The sequence below is a fragment of the Aspergillus saccharolyticus genome (assembly GCF_003184585.1).
Source record: "Aspergillus saccharolyticus JOP 1030-1 unplaced genomic scaffold BP01scaffold_4, whole genome shotgun sequence".
In the NCBI taxonomy this organism is placed as follows: Eukaryota; Fungi; Ascomycota; class Eurotiomycetes; order Eurotiales; family Aspergillaceae; genus Aspergillus; species Aspergillus saccharolyticus.
The window spans coordinates 377,650-398,133 of NW_020290614.1; the positions used below are offsets into that span (position 1 = coordinate 377,650).

The 20,484-nt window shown below is 50.0% G+C and overlaps 7 protein-coding genes across 7 annotated transcripts; 3 read left to right on the forward strand and 4 right to left on the reverse strand.

Annotated features, from left to right (window-relative positions):
• Window positions 1-2,269: 2,269 nt before the first annotated feature.
• On the forward strand, window positions 2,270-2,591 carry BP01DRAFT_379626 (uncharacterized protein; the record flags this gene model as incomplete). The annotated part of the gene is made up of 2 exons (XM_025577160.1): window positions 2,270-2,467; window positions 2,517-2,591. 2 exons carry the CDS (start codon window positions 2,270-2,272, stop codon window positions 2,589-2,591), a joined length of 273 nt encoding a protein of 90 aa, XP_025434416.1.
• A 1,437-nt stretch (window positions 2,592-4,028) lies between these two features.
• Window positions 4,029-7,071, reverse strand: BP01DRAFT_389059 (60S ribosomal uL18 domain-containing protein). Its single transcript, XM_025577886.1, has 7 exons — window positions 6,690-7,071; window positions 5,981-6,622; window positions 5,296-5,333; window positions 5,071-5,207; window positions 4,730-5,012; window positions 4,590-4,654; window positions 4,029-4,536 (listed from the first exon to the last, which is right to left on the reverse strand). The coding sequence occupies exons 1-7, from the start codon at window positions 6,738-6,740 to the stop codon at window positions 4,160-4,162; spliced, it is 1,593 nt and encodes a 530-aa protein (XP_025434417.1). The 5' UTR covers window positions 6,741-7,071; the 3' UTR covers window positions 4,029-4,159.
• A 130-nt stretch (window positions 7,072-7,201) lies between these two features.
• BP01DRAFT_413571 (kinetochore subunit FTA4 family protein) lies at window positions 7,202-8,238 on the forward strand. Its single transcript, XM_025579007.1, has 4 exons — window positions 7,202-7,406; window positions 7,484-7,652; window positions 7,723-7,785; window positions 7,837-8,238. The coding sequence occupies exons 1-4, from the start codon at window positions 7,241-7,243 to the stop codon at window positions 8,147-8,149; spliced, it is 711 nt and encodes a 236-aa protein (XP_025434418.1). The 5' UTR covers window positions 7,202-7,240; the 3' UTR covers window positions 8,150-8,238.
• A 551-nt stretch (window positions 8,239-8,789) lies between these two features.
• BP01DRAFT_389061 (uncharacterized protein) lies at window positions 8,790-10,718 on the forward strand (the record flags this gene model as incomplete). The annotated part of the gene is made up of 3 exons (XM_025577887.1): window positions 8,790-9,650; window positions 9,708-9,768; window positions 9,816-10,718. 3 exons carry the CDS (start codon window positions 8,790-8,792, stop codon window positions 10,271-10,273), a joined length of 1,380 nt encoding a protein of 459 aa, XP_025434419.1. The 3' UTR covers window positions 10,274-10,718.
• Window positions 10,662-11,215, reverse strand: BP01DRAFT_289084 (L-rhamnose mutarotase; the record flags this gene model as incomplete). Its single annotated transcript, XM_025571564.1, has 3 exons — window positions 10,662-10,745; window positions 10,842-10,978; window positions 11,071-11,215. The coding sequence occupies 3 exons, from the start codon at window positions 11,213-11,215 to the stop codon at window positions 10,662-10,664; spliced, it is 366 nt and encodes a 121-aa protein (XP_025434420.1).
• Window positions 11,216-11,871: 656 nt separating this feature from the next.
• BP01DRAFT_289670 (MFS transporter) lies at window positions 11,872-13,620 on the reverse strand (the record flags this gene model as incomplete). The annotated part of the gene is made up of 5 exons (XM_025571586.1): window positions 11,872-12,056; window positions 12,109-12,926; window positions 12,978-13,253; window positions 13,305-13,384; window positions 13,453-13,620. 5 exons carry the CDS (start codon window positions 13,618-13,620, stop codon window positions 11,872-11,874), a joined length of 1,527 nt encoding a protein of 508 aa, XP_025434421.1.
• A 1,847-nt stretch (window positions 13,621-15,467) lies between these two features.
• On the reverse strand, window positions 15,468-19,386 carry niiA (nitrite reductase niiA). Its single transcript, XM_025574221.1, has 9 exons — window positions 19,124-19,386; window positions 18,904-19,054; window positions 18,311-18,850; window positions 18,179-18,261; window positions 17,598-18,122; window positions 17,343-17,545; window positions 16,821-17,293; window positions 16,608-16,765; window positions 15,468-16,551 (listed from the first exon to the last, which is right to left on the reverse strand). The coding sequence occupies exons 1-9, from the start codon at window positions 19,303-19,305 to the stop codon at window positions 15,564-15,566; spliced, it is 3,303 nt and encodes a 1,100-aa protein (XP_025434422.1). The 5' UTR covers window positions 19,306-19,386; the 3' UTR covers window positions 15,468-15,563.
• Between the last annotated feature and the right edge of the window lie 1,098 nt (window positions 19,387-20,484).

The following is a 20,484-nucleotide window of genomic DNA, read 5'->3' on the forward strand; positions in this document are numbered from 1 at the left end:
TGCTAGAGACCCATTGAGAGAGTCACAGGCATCGGCAGTGAACTCTTCAGTTAGCTTTAGAAGCAGCGTTGGCCCACCAGAAGCAGTGGAAATCAAGGATCCAGTCAAGGACTGCTGTTGAAAGATGAGGGACTCAGTGGGTGCTATGTTGGCGGAGTGGCAATTCCAGCCGCGAACAAAGGCGGCCTGCGCCCGTAGCAGGCATAAAGCCCATAGAAGCAGAGGCGACATCAGGTTGCAGACATGCCAGCCTAGGACCGAAAATGGGCATAGTATGACCGAATGACGAAGAGGAAGGAGGGGGGGCGGGGGGGGAAAGGGGAATAGAATCTAGGTGTCTGGAGAAGATCGATTCTCCATGATCTAGAGAAGTGATAAAAGGACCTACTGAGCAGTGAGTACGATGTAAGAGTAAAAACAATCGCATCGAACCACCCCACCGGGGCCTTCTCTACAGGGGGCGCGGCGCCTCGGAAGAACGAAAAGAGAAGAAATTACCTTCTAACTTAGTTGTTGCTAGTGTCGGGGAATCAGCGGGTGAAGTGGGGAGAGATCGTCCAAATAGCAGGCAGCCGTTAACTCCATCCCACACTTAGTACCTGCATGAATGTCTCAAACAGTCAGACTAAGGACATCTTCACTGCTGTCATTTTGAGATTCTTTGTTTGGCCGGAATCATTATCCTGCATTAGTGTAGCATATGCTGGATTTTTGCCATTCATGCAAGACTCCACGGGTTCCACCTTGACGGTACACCTTCCGCTTCGCTTCATTCCGAGGCAGTCAGCCTTATCACCAAACCCTTGATCTTTCCCCGCTATGGACCCCATCAGTCACTGGCAAGCAAGGCTGTCATAGAGGCAACTTCAATCTTCGAACCCTCTGCCGCAACACCCGTGCCGGAAAATCCGCTTGCATTTCTGCCAGCAATAAGATACTCGGCCCGACTCGCTACGAAGCATCACATACGACATACGGCATACGTTAACAATTGTATTGATTCTGAATACGGAGACCGGTTCTGTACATACAGGGGTAGGTACATGCTGTGGCGTAAGATGACAGTCTTAAACAGATCTAGGCGTGCGCATGGATGAGACTATTCAGCCTGCATAGCAGACATAAGACTTTGCAGTCATGTCGAGCTGAAGTGGAGTTTGCTATGCTTGCTTTCTGTGTCTTATTGGAAGGCGGTATGTGATCAAGTTGTTGAGCAATGGAGTCATTGACAGGGTCTATACGTGATATTCACACACACCGAGGCATTAAGGCGTGAAACATGAAGCTTTGATATATGGTATACTACCCTTAATTCACCCTTCTGAGGCTTCCCAGCCAGTGCATATATGATGCGGAAGCTTACCACTGGTTCTGATGGGTAAGATGGTCTCGTCTTCTCTCCACAATCTGATCATTCGTCGCGTCTGGTCTCTGACAAATAGGGTGAGCTGGGCCGTAGTTGAAATATCTTCTAAGATTGCGTTTGTGTCCTTGTGTGTGTACGTGTGATCTGGTCGTTTGTTTGCTGTTTTCGAATCAGCACGACGTCAATACTCCTACCCTTATCAATGAGGGCTCTCGGAAGCTATGAGTTTTGGCGTTGTCGGTTATAGTCGACAAACATAAAACGGAATGAATACTTTTGTGTCTCCGCTGCTATTGAGGAGCTCTCGGTTCTGCGTCGACGCTTTGGTGTCAGGATCAAGTTGTAGCCATCATCTTTGCCCAGATCCATACAATCAACCTCATTATGTCATCCAAACCATGCAATTGAGTTCGTGACCTCAGTGTCAATGCGACTTATCTTGCCAGACCTGTTGCTATGCTTCTTATCCTCCGAAAGCTGTTTCTCCAATAATGATGGCGGTGATATAGCCTGCACCCCCAGTCATGCTAAGACACCCTAGCATAGCATGACACTATTGAGCAAAACAGCACATAGGGTGCTGCATTCTCCGCACATGAATCTCTTCCCCGCCCACATCATCCCCACGAAGTTCGGTTCACATATCTCATGAGGTCGCCTACACATCTTGCGAGACATCTAGTCACCACATGATCCGCACTGAACCTTTTTTTTGTCGGGCAGCTTCTGCAATGATTTATGAAATCGACATCCATGATACCTGTTGGGAAGGCCGTCCCCCACCGAATCTTCCCCTCTACACCCTCCTTTCACGTTGTTTTCGCCTTCGTTTCTATCGTTGCTTTTGCATTCATTCGTTGACTCGCTTTCTCCAACACCTCGTTTCGGCTGCTTTTTGACACGATGCCGATGACTACTCGTCGCCGTCTAGCCGACGACCCCATCGTGCCGAAAATCTTCTTCTGCATGCACTGTCTGCGGACGAGCATTAAGAAGTTCGATGTCACTGACGCCGAGAATTTTGCGCCCGGCTGCGTGTTCGACGCCTTCGCGTCAGTGGCGTGCAAACAATGCTCCAGTCGTAACCAGGTCTGCAATCAGGTACGTTTCGATAGCTTCTCGGTGGTTTCATTAGGCTAATAAGGACTAGACATCCGTGGGCATGCTTGGAAATGCTGCCGAATATGTTCACCCAAGTTATACCAACTCTTGCCAAGTCCACTGAATTGGAAGGAGGGCAGATGCGTAGATAGTCCAAAAAGCACCCCGTTTGGAATGGCTTTCGTGACAATCTCGCGGATTTCGACCATGCGTTTTGCCATAGTATCGCTAGGGTTTGTGAGGTTTCATTGGAGTGTGTCTAATCTTTATGCTGTGTGATGGCCAGCCCGGAAAAGGGGACAGCGATCGGAGGGGCTTATACTGCGGACGAGACGATGCGCATGGCTGGGCTCGGTATCGGACTGTCTTTTATGATCTTGTCTTCACTGGATCAGAGATGCCTCAAGCTTGAAAGGCTTATATGCCCTACGGTTCTTGGCATGTTGAGTTGAGGAAGAGAGGGAGGATGAGGTAGATGGAAGATGGAAGAGAAAGAGGAAGAGGAAGAGGAAGAGAAAAGGGAGGAGCTGAGGTGTGACTTTAAGATCGGGCAACCTGTCGTCACATCCCAGTGTCAACTTGGACAAATATTCACTATAAATGAAACCAGCTTCTGCCTGCGATGTTGAGATGAAACAGGTCACTAGCTTGGCCTTATTGTTCGATGTCAAGTGAATTAGTCTGCGAGGCAAAAGATGCATCTAGATTCACTTCTTCAATGCGACAACAAGGGAGAATAACTCTGATTGGCATCAGCCGGCACTTGTTGTATGGCTTGTGCTTGTCATTGAATGCAGAGAAATGGGCAAGCTGTTCTGTATTGACAGCTCTTCTGAAGTCACCCTGGGATTAGATCGATTATTTCACCATCTTCACCATCTTAACCATCTTCACCATCTTCATCATCTTGTTTATCAATCATTGTTCTGGTATGGTTCTGCGTGGTAAGAACAACATACCAGCTACAAGGAGTTTCCTTGATAGTGATAGTCCTTATAGCTAACTTCTTGCCAACCTATTGAAGCAGCGAGCACAGTATCTTGAATATAGCAGTGAGTATACTTCATTATTCAGAACATACTTACGACAGAGCCATTGAGCACCAGACCTATAAGAAAAAGATAACCATATATATACTTTGTTTAACGAATAAGTCTGCCAACCCGCTGGCATTGAGATCTATTTCCTTCGGGGACGACTCGTTTGTTTGATATCGACAGAAGTGCTTATACGTAGCTGGACTATGCTGAGAGGGACTCATTCTGGAATTATGGGCACTTATCGGTGTTCTCTCATGCTACTCTGCGAACTACCGGTTCTACCTGATATTTAATACGGTCTGTTTATTAGTATATTTTGCGAAAACTGATGTGAAGTTTGAGAGTTGATATCCATGGACCCTGCTCTACACTACGTAATCTACCGGAGCAATTAGATACATAATTGAAGTTGGAAAGAAATTCGTATTAAGCACCATTGGCTCCGTATAAACCCAGGACACGTTAAAAACTCCGGTTGTAAAGTCTTCAGGCAGACCTACTTGGATATCACAAACTTAAGAAAAAAAAATGCTTGGCAAGAGAAAAGACACCCAGGTCACCGTTTTTGGATTCGTTAACAAGATTAACTTTTGTTTGTGACTATCGCACTTCACGCATGCATCAAGCACGATTTGCCTCCACAAAAATCCAATTAAGCGGCAAGCTCGCGGATCTTCTGCTCGATGCGGGCCTTGCGCTCCTCACGGCTGAGCTTGGTCTTGCGGTACTTCTTGCTCTCGGCCTTCCATTCCTCCTTGGTCTTCTTGGAGCCCTCATCCTCGTCCTTCTTGAAGGGGTCCTCACGGATGGCCTTGTGGGCCTCAGTGTAGAGGTCCTCGATGTCACCGGCATCAATGCCAGCCTCGGTGTACTTGTGGAATTGGCCACGGAAGCGCTCCTCGTCGTCATCGGCGAGACCCTCCATGTACTCAGCGACGTGACCGCCGAAGATGTAGTTGCGGAGAGTCTCAGCGTCGAGCTCCTCGGACTCAATATCGAAACCGGGGAAACGGCTCTCGGAGTGGGGGACTATTGAATGTTTAGCTCGCGCTCGATTTCTTGAATAAGATGGTAAAACTCACCGAAGAGACCACCGTCGCTGGCACCCTTCATGGCACCGAAGACACGGGCACCGGTGGAGGTACGGCTGTTGGGTTTGTTAGTCACCTCTCGGAAAGATGCGACAAAGCATCGTTTTGGTGTGGAATAGGGCAGAACTTACGCAAGACCGACGTCCAGGATGACCTTGAGAGGACGGCGGGAGCCCTCATCGGTCTCAGCAGCCTCGGTGATGGTGTACTCTCCATCGGCCTCCTCAACACCGGTGAAGGTCTCGTCGAGGTTGAGCTTCTTGAGAGCACGGCGAGCGACGAGGAGACCGGTGGCGTAGGCGGCAGCCCAGTTGGTCAGACCGTTGGTGATACCATAGCGCTTGAGCTCGTGGGAGTAGGCAGCGGCGAGGATCTTGTCACCGGAGATCTCGGACCAGACGATCTGGCAGATGACTAGATACCATAAATTAGCACATGAGTGTGGATAAATCGAGTAGCGTGATGTACGTACCGTCACGGTTGGTGAAGCGAACGACCAGGCGGTACTTGCGGGCGTTGTACTTGTTCTTGGCCTGGGTGATCAAGCGCTTACGGGCATAGTAGTCGGTCTTACCCTCACGGCGACGACGGTACTTGGTCTGGTAGCGGCTGTGGGATTTGTTAGTCAGAAGATTTTTTTTTTTTCGAAGATCGTGGTACACGTGGGTGAGCGATAAAATAGATAGTAAGGACTCACCTGTAGTAAGCGCTGTTCTTGACCTCCTTGTGGAAAGGCTACATCACGAAAACAAGCGAGTCAGCAATTTGCGCTTCAGAAGGAAACCCGACTTGTCCGAAGCATCTTGCAAAGACCCGAAATTTCGTCCCACAAATGCCGCTCTACGGCGGGCAGGAGAATCGAAATCCCATTTGGAGATGATGGACCAGTCGAGAACAATCGAAATAACGATTGCTCGAGTGCTAGAACGTGTTCTAACTCACCATTTTGACGGTGACTGGGTGATGAGGACCGGATTGTCGACGTTGGCTGCAAAGGAAGAGGGATGGAAAATTCGTGGGTTGATTTTGTGGAAAGACTCGCTTAGCGCTGCCTGCATCCCGGCGCAGAATTGTGGTTGGCGACGAGCGGCTATGGCCACCCCAGCTTTGGCACGGAACACCACCAGGAACTATAGTACCTAGAAAATGGACCAATATGGTAATTTTTCAACTGGAATTCATTATCAATTTACTTGCAAAGATTGATACGCCTCAAAGTCTGATCTGACAGACTTCTACTGACAGTGGTCATCCATAGATTGGGCGCCGAATGGAGATCAACCCAGCCCCTATAGTCGCGCCTTGTCTGGGCTCGCTTGTAACTGAAGACCAGTCATCTTCTCTAACTCTCGAACGGCATCTTGCGTTCGTCCAAGATTCACCTTGAGAGTTCTCATGCCTGCCTTCTTCGCACCTTTCAAATTCTCCCCAATGTCATCGAGGAAGACAATGTCGGATGCGCGCACTTCGCCTCTGCCTTGCTCCTTGGCGATTCGATTCATTTCCTGCAATGCAGCCTCATAAATTTTTTGATCTGGCTTTCGAAGTCCTGTATGTGCCGAGGATATGAAGAAGTCAAATTGCGATCTCTTGTCGTCGAGGTCTCGACTGTAGGGATGACCCTCGGGAAAGATGACGGTATTCGACAGAGCCCCCAGAATGAATTGTCCCGATTCCTTCAACTTCTTTAAGGCTGGAAACATATGAGGATCCGGCGTCCGCGAGACTCTCATCATCTCCCAAAAGAGAAATTCGGCATCGATCTCAGGCACCGGAGGAGTTGGCAACTGACTGCTGGGCGGATTCTTGCCCTGGATCTTCTCTTGGAATTGCTTCCAAATAGTCGGATTCTGTAGATCTCTGTGAAAACCGGCAAAGAAATTGGCATCCATTTTGATGTCTCCCCGTTCTAGTCTGTGCCAGCTGCCATTGGGCGAAGTACGCGAAATGCTGAAGTTCACCCATCCTGGAGGGATGTTGTGGGCTAGTTCGTAGTCCAGAATGGCCTGGAAAGGGGAGAGAACCTATGGCAGTTTAGTATCGTATCGCCCGAGCAAATGACTGCATCTGCAGGGGAGACCTCGGCCTTACACACACTCCTCCGATATCGAACAGGAGGCCTATAGGTCGCTGACTTGACATGACGAGACTGTGTGGTTCAGAGCAGAGACGTATGGGTTCAGGAAGACTGCTCAGGTAAGTATGCAGGCATTACTTGGTCGTACTTGGTCGAAGTAAGAACCGCGCCGTTGGTCAATTCTATGATGAGCGTCTGTCCTGCGGAGTAATTAATGCCTTGGGATTGCAGATTGCCGAGGTTAGATAAAGAGCCTGTTCAATGGGCGCTCGCTCATCGATCAATGCAGCCCAAACCTCATTCAAGGAGTGTACATGTCTTCAGACGGCAGAATCTGATGCATAGTACCAAATATTCTGCAAGACGGTCTTCCATGGAGATGCTGATAAACGCAAGGAGTGAGTATGATCCGGTTAGTTATGGTAATGCAGTACGGAGTAGTGAGTCGCGCTATAGTCACGTGCCGACGTTATCGATAGGAGGCGGAGTCGGCACGCGTCAACTGCGAGGAACAAGTGAATTTCCTCTTGTCTCCGAAGCACTGACATCTCGTCATTATGGGGCCATGGACTCGACTCGTACTATCTCCGAGTTGAAGTCGTCCTTTATCCGGGCGCAAGTGCGGATCTTGTCTGAAAGCCTTGCACCGCCCGAGGACTGGCGACATTATGCGTCCGAGGCCGCAGAAGATGAGTTAAGCGATAAGGTGGTCGGGGATGCTCTTAAGAAATGTGAGTATCTTCGATGGCCTCTACTCTTGTTCCTGCCTCTGCTATGCTGCACTTGGTCAGACCTAACTCGGCGACAGTCAATGCGTCTCTGAAACAGCACAGTCGTATCGTTTACTCGTCCCAGGCGGTTCAGCATGTTGCACAACAAATCGCACGCCTTTACTGGTCCTCCGTCAATGAAGCGATGCGCAACCGGGGCTCTTTGCTCCAGGGGGTGGAGAAATCTGTGGACTTGAGCAACCACTTGTGAGCTATGTCATAGTGTCCCGAATGCTAGAAAAGACTTCTGGAGGTTGAATGTCTGACTGGATCTCAGGAATATCGCACAACTGCCGCTGGAATTGGAAGATCCGAGTGCAAGTGACGAGGACCGAGCAAGGCACGGATAACAATGATGGCAGGTTTTACCGTCTGGCTAACAGTAGTACAGGTACCAAGAGCTACGCGAGCAGCTGGTTTCTCTGGACAGTCGTAGGAAACAGCGACAGCGGCGGTTGAACCAGTTGCGACAGCTACAACGGCTGCTAGAGCCCTTTCAGGACCCACAGGCTAATATCCAACCAAATTTGGTGACAAGAGATGGGGAGTTGGTTCAGGAGCTAGAGAAAATGCGTATGCTTGTTGCGCGAGTAGGAGGTCGCATTGAGCAGGGCAAGAAGAAGCTTAATCCAGATGGACCGAGGTGGTCGTACTCGCTGGGAGGGGATGAGAAATTGGAAGCGTTGTTGGACATGACTGAGTGAGCGAGATGTAGTATATCAACTTAAATGATCTGGCAGGATGTTCCAAAAACCACCAACACGAAGTGAATAAGGCCGTGGAGCGTATGTAGAGGCTGCATTTACCGTACATACATCCTGTACATAATCTCCGGAAAAGGTACGGCGGCCGAGACCGGTAGCACAACGGCAGGGAACAGATTGCCCGAGACAACAATCATCATCAATCTTACTGTGTTGTCTGTTGTCTGTCTGTCTAAAATTAGGGAGGGTGGAAGGTCGAAATCTGGAAAGGTGCAAGGGGTGACAGACAAACATTGAACTTGTCCTGCAGCTGCATCCTCCATGAGTTGTCCGGCTGCACCTGCTGCTACTGCTGCTAGTTACTTACTACTGCTGCTTGTGCTGCTACTGTTGTTGCTTGCTTTTCCTTCTTCACTTCTGGCTTTCCTTTTTCCCTTTTCTTTTCTTTTTTTTATTTTTTTATCCCTTCTTCTTCATCTCTTGATGTTGTGATTGTGTTAATCCTGCTGCACTCCGCCTCCTCTCCCATTTCATCAAACATTCGTGGACAGCAACTTCTAATTCACGTTACCTCCCATGTACCTGAGCCTAAGTGTGCCAGAGTCAGTGCCTCAGCCTTCCGCCTTTTCATGAAGCCATGATGGCAGAAACCAACGCGTTCACCGCCCCCGGGTGTGGCGCTAATGAGGCTAAAGAGGCTAGTGATCGGACTGATTTTTCCGACACTCCGGCGCTTGACCCTTTTGGCCCAACACCAGGAGTGAACAACACGGAAGAAGAGCGCCATGACGACGCCCGTCCACCGCATCTGGCCTTTTCGTCTTCGGCTTCAGCTCCTGCTCCGGCCTCTGCAGCGGTCGCTTTCCCTACGCTTGACTTCGCTCCTTTTTCCGACTTTCCCTCATTGATCAGACCCGACCGCGAGATCAAGAGCGCACCCGTTTCTCCAGTCGGTACTACCAACGCGTCCCCCACCCCGTCCGCTTCCAAGGCACCCTTTGTACGTGGCCACCGCCGTCGTTCCACCCACGTCACTCATAGGGACCTTGAGAAATTCCAGAAAGAGATTCTTGGCGTAGAGACCCCGCCGGTTGGCTTTTACGACGAACACGGGCCTCCACCATCCACCGACCCGGCTCAGGACCCTCAGTTTGAAGCTTTGAACCGCGCTTTCTGGGCCGCAAGCATGTCCTTGAACAACGCAGGGGGCATGTCTGGCAGTAACCCCGGTGCGAACGTGTTCGCTGGCTATGTGGATAACACCGGAGGTGGTCCGAACATGTCCAATGCTCCCCGCCAATCCATGTCGCCTGCCATGTCCCATGCTCCTGGTCAGGTCAATGGCGCCGGAATGCCTGGGATGAACGGTGGCATGCCTATTAATGCGGGGCAGCAGATGGATCTCCATCATCTCTACGATATGGTCCTTGAGTTGAGTGAGGTATTGAAGAATAATCGTGAGACTACGAAGAGTATAGTCAACAGCGCGGAAGAGATCATGGTATGTTTTTTCCCTTTTTTACTGGAAGAAGTATGCCCAGAGTGCTGACGGCTTTAGAAACGCTCTGCTGCCGAGGGAGTCAGTCCGAACATCCAGCAAGTTAATGGTGAACTCTCAGGTTGGTGATTGTCACTCCGAAACATGACACCATACTAACATGCTTAGCTGCCCGCATTGCGGAACTTGAACGCGCCCTCGCAAAAGAGAAACGTCTCACCGAAATCCTTCGGAATGAGCAGGTGGAGAACACTAAACTGATCGGTGAATATGAGGCTGCAGTGGGTGTTATGGTGGAACAGATTCGCAACTACTGCCAGAACAACAACCTCCACTACCTAGCGCAGAAACGTCACTACAACAACCTTCTCCAGGCTGAACGTGACTCGCACCTGGAAAGTCGCTTGGATCGGGACTATTGGCATGCACAGACCATGAAGTGCGCCGAGATGATCCGCACCGCCTATCGCCTGCGCTGCGAGGAGGAAGAAACCCCTATTCGCATCGTTGCTGGTCTCCAGAACGAAGTGCGTGCCTACCGTAACGCCCTCGGCATGGAGCCTGAGAAGCCCGAGGAGGAATACGGATGGGAGATCCTGAAAGACGTCCCCGGCGGTTCCGAGTAAAGTAACATGGCAGCTTCTGTACCCTGGTGGTATGCCTGAGCTATGACGATGACGACTTGGTTATCGATTTTCAAAGATATTACATTGCGTGTGGCGTTATGGAGCAGCTCATGTTACTTACGGATTGTTTTCGGGGAGATACCCATCTGCGCATGATTTGTATCATAGTCTTCTGCTGGTTATGGGGTGATTGTATTGTCTCGTTGGACATTCGTGGATTTTCCACCTAGTCTACGGACTTGAGGGTTTGTTTTCAAGCAGTTTACAAGCATTCCACACATGGACTACCAATGATGCATGCTAGATTTACATGCATTCTACAAATGCAATCCCGCCGCTTGCTTGCCCTATTATCTTGTGCCTCTGGTGTAAACGGGAGACATCTAATCTATTCCGTATAGAACACTTCATCCAGGACCTTCCACCACCCGGGACCTTCAGCACTACCCACTGCTCTGGGGATTGGACTCTCCTACCTCATTGTCAACATCAGCACATCATGTCCACGTACAAGCCAAGCCCACCACCTTCTTTTTCTCGCGGTATACCAGAAGAAGGGACAACATACCTGCATCCCATCAGTCATCGCCCACCATTCCCGCACCTTGGGATTCGCCCGCATCCGCTCCATATCCCCCTCATAATCCTGGCCGACATATTTGAACGTCGCAAACAGCGTCCGCTCGTTATCGAAGAAGATGGAATCTATTGTCGGTCTAGTTAGCCACCAATACCGACAGTCCCAGCCATACAATCTTTTCTCCAAGGGGCTGGAGGGAACTGGAACTGGAACATACAATCCCGAATATTACACTCGTGAATCTGGCGCAGTACCTCGGGCCAGACGTTGGCGTGGCATTCCTTGTACGCTGCGACGGCGGAGGGCTTGAGGTGGACGATTTGCGCGATGCGGCGGATTGAGGCCGTTGTGGTAGATGACATTCTGCTGTTGTAGTAGCTGTCGGGGGAGGTTGTAGGAATTGTGGAAGGTGAAACGAAAGTATGCGGGTTGGGGGTCATGCGGGGGTGGTTGGTTGGTGGTTTGCGGGGTTTTGCGGGGATGGTTTGCGGATTTCTTTTCGTTGCTTGACGCTTGTTTGTGGGTTGTGTACGGGTGGTGAAGGATTCTTTCGGGGGTTTCTGCGGGGAGAATGCACTGCTGCGGTTGAAAGCTCTCTTCTGAGGTTGAAGTAAGTTGAATGAGCTTTGGAGGTTGAGATTGGTTGTTGGGGGGGGGAGGGGTTCGTCGGGGTTATATGGGTTCGGGGGGTATTGTCCCGAGTCGGGGTTGATCTTTTTGAACTGTTTCGTTGGATGGGCTTGGCGGAAATGTATAGATGCAATCATGATAATGGATGTGGTCTATAGCATCTGTATATGATGGGAATAGTGAGTGAGCGCTCAATGACTGCTGAGTAATGCTCATGTGAAAGAAGCATGGTGAATACTATCATCAATTGTCATTAACTATAAGCCACCGATCGTTTGTGACTAAATTATCATAGACCCGAAATAAAAACATCACTAGAAGAGACACGCTTGGTATTCGTCATAAAAAAGTCATCGATTCTCCAGAAAACATTGTCAAAGCAGCAACTTTATCGTTGCACAATTTGCTTCTTCGACACTGGTCGGATCCACGACACAAGCACATTTGCGGCTATCGAGATTGCACCGATGATCCAAAGAGACCTAGAATAGTCCGAGCCATTGTAGCGGAAGATGATTGCAAAGATGATCCCGCCAAGGTTGCCCATCCCACCGACAGCGCCGGATACAACGCCTACACCGCTATTAGTACAGCACGCAAACACACGATGATCGGATAGACATACCATTGGCAAAAGGGTAAACATGTGGCACCAAGGCGAAGTTGGCACCATTGCACGACTCCAAAAAGAATGCAAGTCCGGCAAGCAGCCCAAACATGGTGGACTCGGATTTGGGATTCGTAAGCCCGATCGCGAGCTCAAAACCACCCATGATAACACCCAAGAACACAAGCAGCAACTTCTTCGACCACAGGTTCTGCGTGCGGCGAAGGAGCAGATCGGCGAGAAAGCCGCCAGCTGGTCGAAACACGACGTTGAGCAGGCCGAACATGGCAGCCCATTGTCCGGTCTTGGTCTGACCCATGTGAGGGAAATTCGCTGAGTAGTATTCGCCCAGATTGGAGTTGATGGAGAGCTCTGCACCAAATGAGCAGGCGTAGGGGATGGCTACCGCAGCAGTCGAGAGACTGAAAAGCACCTCCATGGCCTCCTTGCGTGTGGGAGCGACCACAGTGTCCGCTCGGATGGCGTCGAACTCAGCGATGGTCTGAGAACCGGAGCCAAGAGACACCGGCGTTTGTGCACCTTTCTTCTCTACGTCTGCCATGACCATGGTCATGGACGGCGTGGTAGAAGCTTGATTGGACCTCACATCCGCTTTGAGGTCCACGATATTGCCTTCTGACTCGGCTGCCATTTCTCTAGTCCAGAGGTGGCGTTCTGACCATTTACCCGTGGGTGTGTCCTCGCACAAGAACAGCATTGCCACTGCAATCGCAACGATGATGATAAACGGGACAATGAATGCAACGCGCCAGGCCTTGTGTGGTGTAAGACCTTGCGAGTTGACAAGCGAGTCGTATACAGCTGGCATCACGAAGCTGGGAGGAGTCAGTCAATGGCGTCACTCGAGTTCCAAATGGCCAACGTACTATGTGATGCCACCACCGGCGTTTCCCCAACCTCCAGCTAGGGCATTGGCCGTTCCGACGATCTTCTTGTCGAAGAAACCCGTGCACCAAACCTGACAAGGCACGAAGGTGCCTCCCAAGATACCGATGAAGAACCGTAACGCAATCAAACCCTTAGGCGTGGTGACCAGACCGGCCATAGCAGTGGGTATCGCACCGCTGAGCAGCAAGCCGATAAACACCAGACGTGGCCCAAACCGATCACAGAGAGGGCCTGCCACAAATCTCACAAGTAATCTAGACAACTGATCAACGTCTTGCTCCGAGTATATGGAGGATATGTCTTACGTTGCTAGCAAGGCAACAATGTTCGAGTTCGCAACGTCCTGCTGTGACATGTGCAAGTCTTTTCGGATTGTGACAGTCAACTAGTTAGAGTCATGAATATTAGTCTTTGTTGTTCGATTCAAGTTACCAGGACAAATTCCCAACTCACCAATGGCGGGAAAGCGTACCACGAAAGGAACGCAACCATGAAACCAAGCCATGAAAAGAAGAAAACCCGTCCATATCGATCGAAGGGGTTGAGAACTGGGACAGACTGAGCTTTGCGATTACTGGGGTTGATCTCTGGCGAGACGAAGAGAAGTTTGATGAACTCCATGATCAGTCACAGCCTGTGAGCAGGTATCTCGATGGTTCTTTAAGGATAGAATCGGAGGTACAGGAAACAGAAGAATAATATGGATTTGAAATACAGGTTAAGCACGAGGGTACCACAGCAAGCAACACCACCAGGGTGCGGAAAATAGTATAGACCAACGGAGCACTAGGCCAAACGACGGTGCTATGGGTCCGGATGCTTTTCTGTATGCTAGGACAAGGGAGGCAGTTTAGATCCAGACTAGAAAGAAAACAATTGCACTTCATATATAGACCATGACTCAAGTCAAATCCCCAAAGGCGTAGAGATATGAGCACAGTATGATGCACCTGGCAAACGAGCCCGATGCCAGCGCAATATCTCTATCTCCTAGGAGATGCCCAGATGAAAGCCATGACTGTGTCAACTCAAGATTAGGACACATGCCCAGTCGCATATCTCTGAACACCTCGTAACAGCACTGGGCAGTGCAGCAGCAGGAAAATCATAATCGAGGCAAAAGTAATGAAGCCAATCTGGACGGCAACGCGCAGTGATCCACTCGTCCGACCTCTCGAATATGATAGTGGATACCGCAGCCGGTAGCGCAGCACCAGAAGCCTAACCGGAGATGACCTCAGGGTTCGTGGTAAGGAGAGAAGATCCAGACCCATTTCTTTACCCCATGGGAAGAAGTGGCCAACAGGGATGGTTTTACAGGCCAAGAGATAAAGAAAAGGGACCCTGCACGGCAATTGAGTTCTTGATAGGCATGGCGCTGATACTGAGGCTGATAAGAAGGAAACTCTGGGGGGACAACTCCGCGGAGGGAGTGTGAGAACGGTCAGAAAGGTTCTTGGTTATCTATCAGTAAAGTATCAGCAGCGAGGCGGCCTTGACAGGCCCAGGTTGACCGGTAAGTGGGCCTCCGTCCTGGAGCCCATCTCCATCGGCAGCCAGAAAAATTTTCGCCATGAATGGATCATCCCGGATTCTTGTTGTTGCATGACTTGGTCAAATTGCCTAACCTGCTATAACGTGTGCCCCAGTTTAGTTTTGACTAGTGGTTGAAAAGACCTTGCTGAATGGTTATCCATGATCCATCACTCTCCATCGCGATGGGACTCGAAAGTAAGCGGGTGTTTCGGAAGGGAGTCAAGCAAGCTCCAAAGTCACTTCATTTGTTTGCCTTTCGCCGCGGAAGTAGAACGACAGAGGACTGCGCCAAGTTGGGAACAGGTCATCTGAGCATCTGAGTGGACGATAGGTAGGGGGGGGGGGAACCCCGGGGGGTGGGGGGGAAGAAAATGCTCTGAGCCTCTGATAAGTTAAGGGGGAGGGAGGGAAGTTTGTTTTTCAGGAGGCATAAAGCGGCAGTGGAGATCAGGTGCCCGCAGTACGTATCAACTTACGGAGTAGTTAGTATTACTCATGCACTGCACAGACCACCAGATGGGCTGATGTTCGGCACTTACACGCCGCCCAATCACCTCCCGCTAATTAGCCAGACTGTCAGCGGCGTGATGTGCCGTACCCTAATTTCCGGGATGCTAACTTATAGTCTGACCGCCATTGGATGGCACTATATGCAGTAACATAGAATAGGCGAGATGTCCGACACAACTCGAGAGTGGTGTGCTGGAGTAGAAATCGTGTGTATATGTGTGTGTACTTCATACAGCAAAGTTCATCATGCCGTTGACGGAAGCTTCCCAGGACATCATGGATGATGGATGGATCATACTCTCCACTTCCTGTGTGAGGTACAGAAAACGAACCATGGCCCGACTACAATGAAGCGTCACTCAGAGGTTTCTGTACTTAAGTGTCACCGCATATGTCGAACTGAATTGGATATCATTAATCTACAGAAGTGGTGTATGCTATCCTCATGACAAGCACTAGCAACCTCAGGTATCTAACGTAGCTTCGTGAAAACATCATAAACTGAAAACCTTACAATCCTACCAGTCAATCACCCCTGAAGATGACACCTGCTTGCTTGATGATGTCTTCTGGACTGGCTTCTTTCCGCGCGTCCCCCGGTACTTCCTATCATGTTTCTGAAATGGGTCCGGCGCCTCTCCCTTCTTCACTTTCCACTTCTCTGTTCCAAGGATCGCGTCCAGCTCGTCCACCGCAGGTAGCTTAAGGTAGACCCAGCCATCAGCACGCTCTTCTACTGGAAATGTGGCAATGTTCATGCTCTCATCATTTGAGCAGCGACCCGCCTGTTCCCCGTTGAGCTCAAAGTTGCGCTTGTGATTCGGGCAGGATACCCAGTATTTGCCCGCATCATCGTCGCCGATCAAGCCATCAGATAGGACAAAAGCACGCTTATGAGGGCACATCTGCTGCGTCGCATAGAATTTGTCCTTGATCTTGAAGACAGCGAGCTGAGTGTCCCCGCGCTTGAGATTTGCGGACGTGACTCCATCCGAGAAGTGGTCTGCCTTGACCATAGGCTGCCACGAAAGACCCGACCACTGATGGCCCTTGAAATCCACTTTGGCAGGCTCGTTAGACCAGTAGGTGGGTCTCTCTTGCCCGCGCTCCTTTATGACCTCCACCGTCTCGACCGTCTCATCGGTGTTGGCGAATTGTTGAAAGTGTTTGCGCCGCTTGGGATCGCGGATCGTTTCCGTCCATTCGCAGAAATAGCTATCCACAAGCTCCTGCATTTGCTGCTCCATCTCTGCCCCAATTCCTAGCTTATCATCGACCACTACCTCCCGCAGGTACTCTATTCCGCCTGGAAGATTCTCAATCCAGCGGGCCGTCCGCTGAAGTTTATCCGCTGTGCGAATATAGAAAATGAGATATCGATCGATGAGGGAAATCACTTTCTCCGGCGGCACATCTTTGGCTAAGATCTCAGAGTGACGGGGCTTGGCACCTCCGTTGCCCCCAACGAATATATTAAAGCCCTTTTCGGTGGAGATCAGGCCAAAGCTAACGGAGGTTAGCGCTTAGTGTATAACTTAGCTTGATGAGGATACTCGACTTACTCCTTGTTTTGTGCCTCAGCACATTCTCGTACACACCCAGAAACAGCACCCTTGAGCTTGTGAGGAGATCGAAGGCTCTTGTAGCGCTCTTCTAGTCGAATGGCCATTCCGACGCTGTCACCAATACCGAAGCGACACCAGGTTGTTCCAACACAACTCTAAAGGTGATGTCAGTTACTTTCGCTGATTTAGCACGAAACTCCAATGTCTTACCTTGACCGTACGCAAGGACTTCGCGTAAGCATGACCACTCTCCATTCCTGCATTGACCAGTTCTGTCCAGATGTCAAGAAGATCCTGCTTCTTGGCTCCAAACATGTCGATACGCTGACCGCCAGTGATTTTGCAATACAAGTTGTATTTCTTTGCCACTTGTCCAATGGTGATCAACTTGTCTGCTGTGATCTCACCTCCCGGAACGCGGGGAACCACAGAAAATGTACCATTGCGCTGAATATTGGCAAGAAATCGATCATTTGTCTCTTGTAAGTCATGATATCCTTTATCCATAATATGAGGGTTGAAAAGACTCGAGAGAATGGACGCGATCGCAGGCTTGCAAAGCTCGCAGCCAAGCGATTCCGGATTTTTTCCGACCGCCGCCATCACATCTTCGAAGGTCTTCAGCTGTTTGACAGCAATAATATTGTATAGGTCCACTCGAGAATGTGGAATGTGGATACATACTAGCTGATGTTAGCTTCGAACTTCTTATGTGATGAATAATTCCCATACAGTTGTTGGAAACTTCTTGGCCCATGTCCTGCATAGTTCTGTTGAAGATCGACTGCACTAATGGCATGCAGCCGCCACAACCAGTCCCTGCTTTAGTGCACGACTTAACTTCGCCGATGGATTTGCAGGTGCCACTCTTGATCTTGGCAACCAAGTCTCCTTTGGTGACATTATGGCAAGCACAGATCTGAGTACTGTCGTCACTGTTCGTCCGTTAGCGAACATCAAGGCACATAAGAGATTAGGCGAACTCACAGATCATCCCCGTTCTCCTCACTATCCTTTTGCGCACCCAAAATGAATTGACTGGGAGGCACCTCTAACTCCTTTTGCAATTTGACCATCTGATTCAGTTTGAGATAGTCCTTCGTGTCTCCGATCATCATACCACCAAGCAGGTATTTGCCATCCATGGTGAACAAGTATTTTTTGTAAACACCACTGAATGGATCTTTGTAGGTAAGTGATTTGACTAATGATTCACTGTCTGTCTCGCCGTCTTTTCGGTCGGCTTGAATTGAGGGCCTGTGGCCGGGAAGAAACTTGGGCCCATCCCTGTCCGCGAAGAAATCTCCAAAGCTGGCTACATCCACGCCTAAGAGCTTCAGTTTGGTGCTGAGGTCAGGACGTTGGAACCTCTTCGGCTCCTTATCGGGGTTCGTCAGGTTGTATGCCAGAACATCGGCCATTTCGATACCCGGAGCGATGATACCGAAGGTCTGGTTCTCCCAGCTGGCACATTCACCGACAGCATAGATATTCTCGACAGATGTCTGAAGACTGCAAGGTCGATTAGAAGACGGTCGACATGAAAAGCATACGCAATTCCGACTAACCTTTCATTAACGACGAATCCTCCTCGTCCTGAACATTGAATGCCGGCGGATTGTCCCAGTTCATCTCTGGGACGTACCCCAATCTGAAGATGTGTTAGCCTTGGAACACCTCAGACGAGAAAATGAACATACAGCAAAGCAGATACAAGAACAGCTGATCTCATCGCCGTCCTCAAAGACAATGCCCGTGACATTGTTGTCGGCATCTGTCTTGATGGTCGCCACGCACTTCTGGTGCAGCACATCCAACCCCAGCTCTCTGATTTTGCGTGTTACAAGAGTGCCTGCATCGCCGTCAAGTTGTCTGGCCAACACCCACTTGTTGCGGTCAATGAGTTTCACATTCCCGAAATCTCCCAGGTCTGTCATGGCTTTGGCTGCTTCGAGACCCAGCAAGCCTCCACCAACTGTGACCCCGGTCTCGCCTTTGTGTTTTGAGGCGAATTCGATAAGCTTCTCGAGATCAGAGATTGTTCGGTACACGAATATGCCTTTTGCGTCATGCCCTGGAGTGTGGGTGGGGAGGACGGCATCGGAGCCAGTAGCAAGAACAAGGATGTCGTAGGTAATGGTATCTCCTGTGGATGTTTTGACTAAATTGTGTTGGGGGATGATCTCGGTTACCCGTGTGTTAAGATGGTAGTCGAAGGACCGATCTTTTACGGATCCATACTGGTTGACGTTAGTAACCACCGATGTCCCCGCCCGTTTCATGGGTGACTTACCCATTCTGTGGGATTGAGATACAAGTCCTCAATCTTTCGGTGCTCGAAGAAAGAGGACAAGCCAACACGGTTGTATGCGACATGGGGCTCTTCTCCGATGACGAGGATATCGTATTGTCGACGCTCCGCATCTTGTTTAATGATCTTCTCACTGCAGAGAGACGCAAGTCAGCATCAGTATACATTCTTGCCATACCATGAATTTCAGGGGGAAACATACATGAGCGAGATAGCAACCATGCCTAAGCCCACGACTACAATCTTCTGACGTGCATGAGCGTTATGCCTGCGCGGCTGTGTGCTGGAGCGAGACTCCATCATGGATGACGTTTGAGAGAAGACATCGTGGATAGTGCCCGAGATGACATGATCGTTGCTCCCGGGTCCGTCCAGCAGCGGCATGGTGGCGGATGATGGAGACTAAGGAACCCTGGTGTTGCAGCGGATCACGGGAACCCGCCAGAAGATCGTTTTTGTGCCACCAAATGGCCAAGACGCCTTTCTACTCATATACTACAGCAGATGTCACCATGAGCTTCGCCAAGGTACTGATAAGCGCCCGCAGTCAGATTGACTGACTCGATGCATTGTCTTTCTCCGTGGCATTGTTTCTCAGAGGCAAACTATGAGACAATTGATTGGGTCAAAAATGAGCCACAATCAGGGTCTCTGCGCCCCGCCAAGTCGATCGTGGCAGCTACCATTCATGGGGACGAGCCGTAGATCGGGAGATTAGAAGAAATGATAACAATAAGGTACTGGGGGAGGGGGAGGGGCGAACGCTCAGACACTCATCTGGACCCAGCGGGATGGGATTGGGGCAGGAACGAGCAGAATGATGTACTCCGGAGCATGTCTCCGCGGAGAAAGAGTAGGAGATGGGCCATAGTTGGGTGTAGATAGAGAGTGTTAAGTTATCCATTGATGGTGGTCTTACCAACAATAGACCCGATGCTTATCGATGAGGCTGATAAGCTCAGTAAATCACACTCCGATTGGGCAAGCACAGAATTATGTAAGTTGTGTACATGCTTCAATCTCAAGTTTATGCCTTCGAACTTCTTCGGCTTCTTACAGCACACCTACTAATCTACTACAACCTACTACCACTCCCAGCCTAGATTCCCCTCAGAACAGCTCTCCATTCCACCCTCAGGCTTATGCATGACGATGATGAGTTGGAGCCAATCACACTGTCTGCCCTCTCTTACGGCCGAATCGGCCCTCTCAAGTCAAGAGTCGTAATCCGTCCGATGGGGATGGTGGATCCTGGGTGGATCTCAGGCTACTTACCGTCCGGCACCGGCCTGGTTCATCGCTCTTTTTCTAGTTCTCGTTTCATTCTCCGCGGCCAAAATGGGGCTTCTTCTTGCCTTTCCTTTTCTCATTGGCGAGCTGTCTTCCTCTCGCCTAATTTGTCGTATCCCTTGCCATCCGCAGATGGTATACCGGGGTCATATGTTTTTTGATATATGTATTTATTTTTTTTTTTTCACATTTTTCATTTATTCGCCCCCCTTAGAATCTGCCAGACCAGACGGATATGACTTGGGGGGGCGAACAAGGACTGGCATTCGGATT